This window comes from Gambusia affinis, linkage group LG10 (genome assembly GCF_019740435.1).
Source record: "Gambusia affinis linkage group LG10, SWU_Gaff_1.0, whole genome shotgun sequence".
NCBI lineage: Eukaryota > Metazoa > Chordata > Actinopteri > Cyprinodontiformes > Poeciliidae > Gambusia > Gambusia affinis.
The window spans coordinates 5,347,221-5,357,341 of NC_057877.1; the positions used below are offsets into that span (position 1 = coordinate 5,347,221).

The 10,121-nt window shown below is 38.9% G+C and overlaps 1 protein-coding gene across 1 annotated transcript; it reads left to right on the forward strand.

The window, feature by feature from the left end:
* The first annotated feature begins 2,992 nt into the window (after positions 1 to 2,992).
* Positions 2,993 to 10,046, forward strand: rp2 (RP2 activator of ARL3 GTPase). Its single transcript, XM_044129710.1, has 5 exons — positions 2,993 to 3,306; positions 4,551 to 5,219; positions 6,386 to 6,500; positions 8,350 to 8,435; positions 8,545 to 10,046. The coding sequence occupies exons 1-5, from the start codon at positions 3,148 to 3,150 to the stop codon at positions 8,626 to 8,628; spliced, it is 1,113 nt and encodes a 370-aa protein (XP_043985645.1). The 5' UTR covers positions 2,993 to 3,147; the 3' UTR covers positions 8,629 to 10,046.
* Positions 10,047 to 10,121: the final 75 nt, after the last annotated feature.

The window sequence follows — 10,121 nt, forward strand, 5'->3', positions numbered from 1 at the left end:
GGATTAATTAGAGCCAAGCTCTGTTGTCCAACATCAGTCCCTGATCTCACAAATATTTGACAGGGAAAAACAAAAACAAATTGCCTCTTGAAACTTGTAAAAAACAAAAATGGAAAAAAAAAAAAAAAAGTTCCCCCCCAAAAATGGTAACTTTTGTGTTAAGAATGGGATATTGTTCAAGCTCGTGTGTGTAATTATAAGCGTCTTTTTGTTTTTTGGACTGTTACATCCCCAAGGCAGTCTAGGGGCTTTGGAGGGGGGCTGTAACAGGGAAAAATGAAGAGACTAAACCAGGAGGGTAAAGTTAAAGCTTTATTCTTTAAGTGGGATTGGAAGAAGTCTCAAATGTGAAAATGAGAACCCAAAAGAAAAGAAAGGGGAGAATAACAACAAAAACCTCAGTTTCCCAGCCTTATATTCTACTAGTCAAGAGGGCAGAGTGAAACCAGCTGGGCCTGCTTAACCCGTCGGAGCTCAGCAGCAACCTAATTGGGGGTGAACTCCTACATGCAGCCAGCACTGCATGTAACAGGACAATATACAGTAGTGTATGGACTCTGAAGACTCCGTGTCAGAGCAAATAGTCTAGATGGGGTTTTTTTTGTTTGTTTGTTTGTTTGTTTTTTAATATGTTTTAATTTCCTCTGGACACACCTTGTTCTTGATGTTGATCCAGGTTGTCAGAGATCAGAGTTTAAACATCACCTACATTATTTTATGTTTCACACTCTTTAATATTTGGTCACTAAGGCAGAAATCAAGTAAACTGAAAGCTTATTAGTGCTTGAAGCAGGAAACTGAACACAGTTCACCAGTGGTCATTTTTGGATTTGTGTGGAGGCACATTCCCACGTCAGGTATGACCTGACTTACTTGTTCCACTTCATGTAAAAACCTACAAATGAGATAGACAGGCAGGACAGGGCTTCATTTAGCAAAAAGAAAGTAAAACGTTGTCAGTAGTGGTGGAAAGGTTGGAGTGGCATCTGGTGAATACAGCAGAAGTGCCGTTTGCTGATCTTCTCAAACAAAGACGTAGTGTTAACATACAAGAAAATGTGGCTGTTGAATCAGAGCTGGAGTGATGCTTCAGGGCTAGTTAAGGCTTCAAGTTGGTGCTGTTGCACTGAACCCTAGTGGTCATTAAAAAAAGAAAAATCAGTTAGTCAGTTTCCTTCATTTTTATTCCCGTTAAAGCAGATATACTTCTAAAACCAAAAGAGCTTGTATTGGAATTTTATATGACAAACCAACACAAAGTAGTGAATAATTTGCAAGTGTGTGTAGTTAAATGTAGATCAGGAGAAAAGCTTTAAGAGGCTTGAGAATGAGGCAGAGCTTCGCCTTCCAGCGGGAAAACAACCTAATGCATATACATATGAGATAGAAGGGCCTAGTTAAAGTCCAGACATATCCAGTCTGACTTAGATTGACCTGCTTTGCTAAGAAAAGTGGGCAGAAATTTCATTCTCTACTTCAGATTTGCAAAATTATTAGACTTTTGCACAATATTGTGAAATTGTCTTCCACTTCTCTATTATGCAGTAATGTTGTTTTGGTCTGTCACTTAAAAGCTCAACTAAGATACTTGGGTGTTTGTGGTTGCAATGTGAAGAAAAATGTGAAATAGACAAAAGGGCAGGAATTCTTTTGCAAAACACCTTACACTGCAATATGTTTGTATTTAATCAGCGAGTCGATAAGAGAAATAAGCCAGTAGTAGAGCATAAAGGACGAGGAATTCAGAGTTACAAGTTAATCCACCCCAAATGTTTCTATTTTCATGTTTCTTGTATTGCACTTTTCACTCTGGATTACCCACGTGTGATGTCGAGAAGAGGCAAAATCTAAATCCAAATCTTAATTGCATGAATTTGAACTTGAGTTAGTCACTGCGTTATGAGCGAGGCATGTCTCATAGTTGCATTCGTCATCCCTGACCGTCAAAAACAGCTGCTGTGAGGAATGCAATCTGATTAATGTTCATGGGACCTCAAGCTGCAACCTCTGAAGCTGTGATTCATTTACGGATGGCCTGTCACTGGGTTGTATTTATTTCTTTAGTTATTTTTAAATAATCTCCACATTACTGGAACAAAGCTGGAGAGTATTGCTATGGTGCCTATTTTGTGTTTCGATTGTGCATACGTCCTTGTGGCGATAGGAGAGGAAAGAGAGAAAGTACTGAAAAGCCAAGATGAAGATAGTTGTGATAGGGATTACCTATTATTAGAATAGCCTAGCAGTCAAAGTAGGACGCTAATCTGACATGTGGTTGTCAGACGGTTACGTGGTGTTTGGGGTTTGTTGTACATGTGTATACTTAAATCCACTTTCAGAACACCCTCATAAGAACCAGGTCAGCATGTATAAAAACGCCAAACAACTATTAGCGAATACATAATTTCGACTATCAGCACATTAGAGCTAAACTGAGTGTTCTTTAGTCATCTAATCTTTTTTTTATTTATGTTTCTGGTACGGTTCAATGTGTTTTTAGCAAAGGAAACACTCGAAGGGGAGTGTCTGGTGTGGAACTGATGATGCGTTCAGGGTAGTCAGTTAAAATAACCTCTATTTGGGTTTGCTTCAATTTGTTTAATTGTCTACTCCCTGCAACTGATGTATTCGGAAACAAAAAGTATCATGCGGCTTAAAACTGCATTTTCTAAAAGTGTAAAAGAGTAAAAGAAATAGAGTAAAAGGAAACGTATGTTTCATAATCTCATTAACCGCATCGTTTTTGTCAATAAAATATGCAGTGTTTGGGCATAAAATTACGGCTTACTTTTAATACGCATTAGGAGTGTATTCCCATTTTACACACACGACGTTTCAAATGGAAGCTCAGATACGCTGTTTATGGAAATCGTATTTGTAGTTCTAGTACGTGAATGTTTCACGGCTGTTCACCCCGCCTACGTACATACGTCACGCTGTTTGGTTCAGTCATTGGCTGTTACAAGTACCACCACGTGTGTCTATTGGTTGGAAAACAGAGCTGCGAAACAGGAAGCTAAAAAAAAAAGGGGGAAAAAAACCTGTCAACTGTAGCTCACGTAGGTACGGTCGCGCCTCACATTTTGTCGTGGGTTTCTCTTCCAGGCTGAGGTGACCGTGATATCTGGTCGCTGCTGAAAAGGCAACATGGGATGCTTCTTCTCGAAGAAATCCAAAAGAAAGTCGGCGGAGAAGGAGAACCTCACGCCGACAACGACGAGTGCTGATACTGCAGGTAGCTCGGTTCCCCTTGGCAACAACACCGACGAGGCTCCGAAGCAGTACAGCTGGGACAAGAGGGAAAAGGTGAGGCGACTGGACGGTACAAACCCAAGTAGAATAGCAACTTAGTGCCATTAAACAAACGCAATGTAAAGTAGGTAGGTATATATAAATAATCTCGACGTTCCCCAGTTGCTTGTCTGGTGTGTTGCGTCAACTTCCAGGTAGTTATTGTTTGTTAATGGTGCAGCCAGCTACATATTTACTATACAAAGGGGGGGAAAAGTTCGATTTTTGGGTTAGTGTAAAAATTTGAAGAGCACAAATGATTAACAAATGCCGTACAAATTTGTACTCTGAACTAAAATTACTGTGACAATGATGGCTTTTAGTAATGAATCGCATAAAACAAATGAACATCCAGGTCGTCCGATTAAAGACGGCTGGAAATACACGCAGATCTCCTAAATTTGTCACTTTTTTTTGAATGTTCAAGATGTCGCCCACCTCTCTCTAAATGCTCCCATGTCGCCAGCCTTATCTCATTATGGGATTAAAGTCCTACACAACAGAACCCAGCCTTATGTTGCCTTGTTGAGACCTCAGAGGCTTGGCAGTAGATGAACTTCCCTTTAGACTCGCTGCTTGTTGAAAGTGTAATAAAAGGGTCACGCCACCAGCTGCATTATGATTTAGGCCTAAAAGAAGCATACTGAGACACCTTTCAAGTCATTAGGTGGAATCGCATGAACAGGATACTAAATACTATTCATTTTTGTGTACAAAAAATAAGTACCGTGAAGACATTTCAAGAATTTTATTTTAAAATAAATGTTTTCCTGTATCACAGTTTACGTTTTAGTCATATCAAGAAGATGTGGGTGATATGGACTCCAAATTTAACTGTGATTATGATCAAAGTTGTGATGCAGGCTACTTTAAGGGGCAACGTTATTCATTTTCCTGGCACGTGACGTCATTTTACAGCACAATCAAATAACTATGTTAACTACAGCTGTTCTAAAAAATACTTTTGATCAAAATTGGCTTAAGAATTTTGATTCCTACATTAACTCTTTTATAATGTGTTGTACTGAAAAGTAGCTCATATAATGCGCTCCACCAGGATTTGCTAATTACTGCTAGCTAGTCTATAGGAGCAGAGTGTGGTCTTGTAGGGGAGGGTTGGTCAATGTTTCAGTGAATCAAGGGAAACTCTAAACACATGGGATTTGTGGTCAATAGAAGCTGAATGCTGCTTCTCCATGTTTTCCGTGTATTTAAATGTTTTATTCCAAAGATATTTGAGCCCAGGTGTTTCTGCACAGGCTGACCCCAAGGATTACACTCTGACTGGACTCAAAGACGTCACCGTGGGCCGGCTGCCTGGGACACTGGACGGCAAGCCGTTTGTCATCCAAGACTGCGAGAACTGCAACATCTTCGTCTTGGACCACACGGCGACCATCAACATCGACGACTGCGTCAACTGCCGCATCGTCTTCGGGCCCGTGAAGGGCAGCGTGTTCTTCAGGGACTGCAAAGACATCAAGTGCGTGGTGGCCTGCCAGCAGTTTCGTGCGAGAGACTGTAAAAAGATGGACGTGTTCCTGTGCTGCGCCACCCAGCCCATCATCGAGTCCTCGACGGGAATGAAGTTCGGCTGCTTCCAGTACTACTACCCGGAGCTGGCCTTCCACTTCAAGGACGCCGGGCTGAGCATTTTCAACAACAACTGGAGCAACATCCACGACTTCACGCCCGTGTCGGGGGAGAACAACTGGAGCCTGCTGCCGGAAGACGCAAAGGTGGCGGACTTCGTGCCAGCGCCCGACCCGGAGTCCGATTTCAAGTCCGTCCGGATCTCCACCGAGGCCGCCCGGAGCATCGTGCCTTTAACGAAGGGAGGCAGGCGGAAAGACAGCGAGGAGTCCTGCCTCTTCGTCTTCTTTGCTGGGGACTACACCACTGCGAATGCCCGGAAACTGATCGATGAGGTGAGTGTCGGTAGGAGAAGAGGCGCTTTTTGTTCGAACCCTGTGGTTTTGGAAAGTGTGTAGAAAGAGGAAGCCTTTGTGGGTAATGGGTGAAAGGGTGGTGCTAATGTTGTCAGAGCTATGTCAGATGCTTCTTTTTTTAATGAACTAGTCACTGTTCCCATTACTAACACACCCTAGATGAGCATAAAACAGAAGAACCTGCATGTTTAAATGGTCCTGATTGAGACATACAGAAATGTTTGATTCTATCTATTATTCTGACAATTAATCTGATGAAACAAATTGGCAAATTCTGCAGCTTTTTCATTTAACTGCTTGAGCCTTTACTACACAATGGTAAAATACATTAAAAGATACAAGTAAGCAAATAATGAAATTACTTTTTGAATAAAAAAGTAAAAGTTTTATTGCCTACAATGCAGTAACAATGGGATTCCTGTAGTGTGCGCTTGGTCATTTGTAGCAAAGGATTAATAATAATCTGTTTATTATTTGGCTTAATAAATGGATAGCAAAAGGTCCTTAATAGGAGATCTTTTATTTTTACAGACTTTGAACCAGGTGAGAAATTTTGGGTAAAACATATTTACAGACAAAGAAGGTTTTTCATCTTAAATGCAAAATGTTTATATTTTTTTTGTACAGTTTTGACTTAATTCCTGCTCTGACTGTGTTGTTCTTTCAAAAAGCGTTTATTTTTTATTTTATTTTATTTTTTTTATCTGTATGTTCGATTAATCTATTACTAAATTAGTTGTCAATTATTTCCATAATCGATTAAAAACTGTGGAGTAATGTTTGGATATTAGTTGAGAATGTATCCAGATTGACATTTTTAATCCACAGGTTGTTGCACCTTTTTGTTTTGTAGCTTTCTTTGGTTTACATTTCCGTCTCCATGGAAGTTTTTTTTTTTTTTTTCTTTTTTGTACAATTGCCATCCACCAGGCTACAGTGGCAGTCTGCCTGTGTAAACATTCCAGAGATGTTTGGTGTCACTTAAAAAGAATGTTCATCACCACACAAGCATGAGACCGGATTCTCATGCGAGGAAGGATAAAACTTCTCCCAGCAAGGCACATCCTTCAATGAGGAATCTTTTAAAGGCTCTCTGACTCGCTTTTAGCCAGCGTTTTTCTCACTTCTCTCCTCTTCTTGCACAGGCGACTTCAAAAGGATTCGTGCTGATCCAGACTAAGGAGGTCTCCATGAAGCCTGAGGATGCACGACGTGTGTTTCAGAACAGCGCAGATGACCTTGTGGAGTGGATCAACAAAGGTACGTTCATTTTACTTCATTTAATTCCTCAACTGCACTGTAATTCAGTTTAATATCTCCCAGTCAATTAAGGAAGTTGTTTTGTAATTCTAGCAGCTATTTAGTCCATTTGTACCGTCTGTTGTAATCATAGAAAGTGTCTCGTGTGTGTGTGTGCCCTGCGTTGTACAGCAGATCCATGTGAAACACAACAGGGCATGTCTGAAATTCTTTGGATTCCTGTTCTGTGTTGTTCCGACACCTTCAAATATAAACAGAAACGTAACTTTATTTCATTTTCTCATGTGACTATGGACAGAGGAAGAATAAAAATACAGTAACCCTGCAAAAGTAGTCATGCCCTTGAGCTTTCCCACATTTTGTTACTTTAAAAGCACCAACATCAATATCTCGTTTTGGTTTCATACCCATAATCTGAAAATGAGTAGAATACATGCTAATCATTTTTGGTAAGATAAACCTATGGAGAAGTCCCGTTCGCCGTCAGTCATGTTGGAAACCAAATGAAACAAAAACTAAACTTCCTGTCCTATATGCAAAACATTGTGTGTGGAGAATAGATGAGAGATTTTTCCACTTAAATATAAGAGGAAAAATCTTATATTTAAGATTACAGCAAAACAAAGACCATGAGCAAGGCAGCTTTCACATTCTTCTAAATAGTCTAGAATTCATTAAATAAGAGGTACGATTCTTGGCTTCAGCCGTCACTAATCCCAAGATGGCCGATAATGTTGTGACAGGTCCGTCAGGTTTCTCTGCAGGGGAAGTTTATTCTAACATGCCCTTGTTAATTTCAAAACAAATAAACCACTTTAATCCATCTGCATAAACTGGGTGGTGGCAGCATCCTGCTCTGCAGAGGCTTTTCGAGGGCACAGGGAAACGGGTCGGAGTTGTCGGGAAATGAATGAAGCTAAATGCTGGGCAATTCTGGAAAAGAACCTGTTGGTGCCTGCAAAAGACTGTGAGCCGGCCTTCTTGTCCAACATCAGTGTCCGATCTCACAAATGGGCTTCCGGAACATTGACGGCTGTGCCGAAATGTACTGATAAAACTATCTATTGACAAACTGTTAGGTATTATAGCTGCCTCTTAGAATGGTGTGTGAGTGCCATGGCAGACAGAAGCCAATAAACTAGCATTTTCTTCTGAATTTCAGGAAATTTTCTAGAAAAAACATCAACATTTCTAAGCTCCAAAAGTTGAAAATTTGTCAAAAAATATCAGAAACTTTGAGATTATCAGAATTTTGGTAGTTTTTTTTGTTTTTGTTTTTTGTTTTAGAAAAATTTGAGATTAATCTAAAAATTACAGGGGGGGTTTTGGCAGAAATGTATCCCTTTTTTCTCCTCTACAACAATCCTAACGCCGTCATAATCTCTGCATTCGATGAGTACTGAAATGAAGTAATATTTTAACATCTTTCTACATTATAGCTTGGCACTATACAAATAAAACTGATTTGATTTTAGTGAATTAATATTTAAGCACACAACCTTTATCTTTACGTTCTATTTACGAAGCTCTCTGGAGTCTTGAGGACCACATAAAAATGTTGTTATGGGCCAGATTTGGCCCGCAGGCCTCAAGTTCGACACCTTTGTTTTTTTACTGTCATGATCTCATTTGAGTACATTTGTTTTGTGTGTGTGGGTATGATAAATGTTGCATAAGTCCCCCAGAAGTCTCAATATGAAACTTCTGCCTCCATGGGGAAGCCCTTCGCTGTTTCCTGGTTGACAAACGTGAGCGGAATGTTAAAGGGTTTGGGATCAGTCCAAGTACCAACACTGGGATCAGGGGTGTGGATGTCCTGACTCTGAATTTTTCTGTCTCGCCACTCAAGGCTCGGTCACTGCCCTGGAGCTGAACGGTGATGGAGCAGTGGAAGCATGCAAGACCATCGCCGGCGAGGTTTTTAGTGGCACTAAAGTAGGCATTTTTACCTTTTTTTTTTTTTTTGTTGTAATTTTTGGAGCATTTTTCTTCTTTAAATGCTCACACACGTAGGCTCACTTATGTTCTTCTTTTTTTCCTTCAGGTTTTCGTTTCAGACAATAAAAATACCTCAACCCGAGACGTCGACAGCTTCTTCAACTTTGCCGACATGCAGATGGGTTTGTAAATAAGTCTGCCGTCCAAACAAGCTGCCTGAGCTGATTGAGATTCCTTTTTACTGGATAAAAGGCGGGAATGGGAAATTCTGCAGACCGTTTGACGTTGCCTTGGATCGAATGAGTCAGTGATCCACAATCACATGGAAAAGTTATTCTCTTTTATTTTGTTTTGTTTTGTTTTTGCAGATGGAAGAAAAGGCTGCAAACCACTCAAATGTTAGTTTCTTAGAGTGCTGTGATTATTTATGTTTCTGTGAATGTATTTTGTAACTTTTCTTTCATCTTTCATGAATGTAGCCGTTTCTATAAATGTGCTTTTTTTTTTTTTTTTTTATTTAAAATTGTACTTTTATTGATTTCTAGGATATAGGAGAGCAAATGGGGGCGAAGGGAAACATTGAGTCCATCCATATGGTTTCTCTTAGAATTATGTGTGTTTGTGGTTTAAATACTGAATTTTTCTCTGTTCAAAATGTGCATATATGGAATATGCTGTATAGGTGATGACCATGTTTTTACTTCTTAGGCCCAAACCAGGTTGTGAAAAGTTGATTTTAAGTTATCTGTTTTCGCCAACACATAAACGCAGGAGAGAGGCTGGATTTTTAAAGTAGGCAACTTGTTTTTTTGTTTTTGTTTTTTTTTACATATATATTTTTTATATGCATTACTGAACTTTTTTTGTATAGAAAAAAAATCATCACCTATATATGAATATATATTTTGTAAATGTTACTTTGTAAGATGACTGAAAGAAAACTTCAGTTTCTTCTTCACAACTGTAAAAGCTGAAAAACAGAATGTCTAAAGTAAAATTTGCATAGTTACTCAGCTTGATGACAGATGTGAAAAAACTGACGCTGTTCAAAAGGGAAATGCTCCTCTTCCTCTTTGTGAATTTATCTTCTTTTCTTTTTTGTTCAAAGGTCAATTTAAAGAGACTGAAAGTGTAAGCACACTAGTTGATTCACTATTGTTGATTAATTAATTTCTATTAGTCTTACTAAATTGGTTTACTCTCTATTCTGGATGGAGTTTTTGGTCGTAATGCACATGTATTCCACTTACATGAATCATATGTCTCATTATAAACTGATGACCTTGTTTACAGACTTTACTTCACCCAGTGTGATATAAAAAGAACAAAAAAAGAACAGCATGTAAATCATACTGTTCCCGTTTTTGTTTTTAACCACGTCACTTCTGATTTATCTGTTTTTACAGTCACTTTCAAGGACACCCATAAAAACATGCCATGTGAAATTTCTCAATTTATTTGTATCTGTACATTGATATATATATATTTTTTTTTCTAGAAAGTGCATATCATCTGTATTTTGTTTCTCAATTTTTTAAGTGCGTAACTATGACCTTTTTGAAATGCCAGATTCATATTAAAATCCATAGATTAAATGATTTTTTATTTATTTATTTTTTTGTCTAGGCGGTTATTTACTTGTAATGGATATTCACCCAATAATGTTAAGTGTTTGCGGTTATC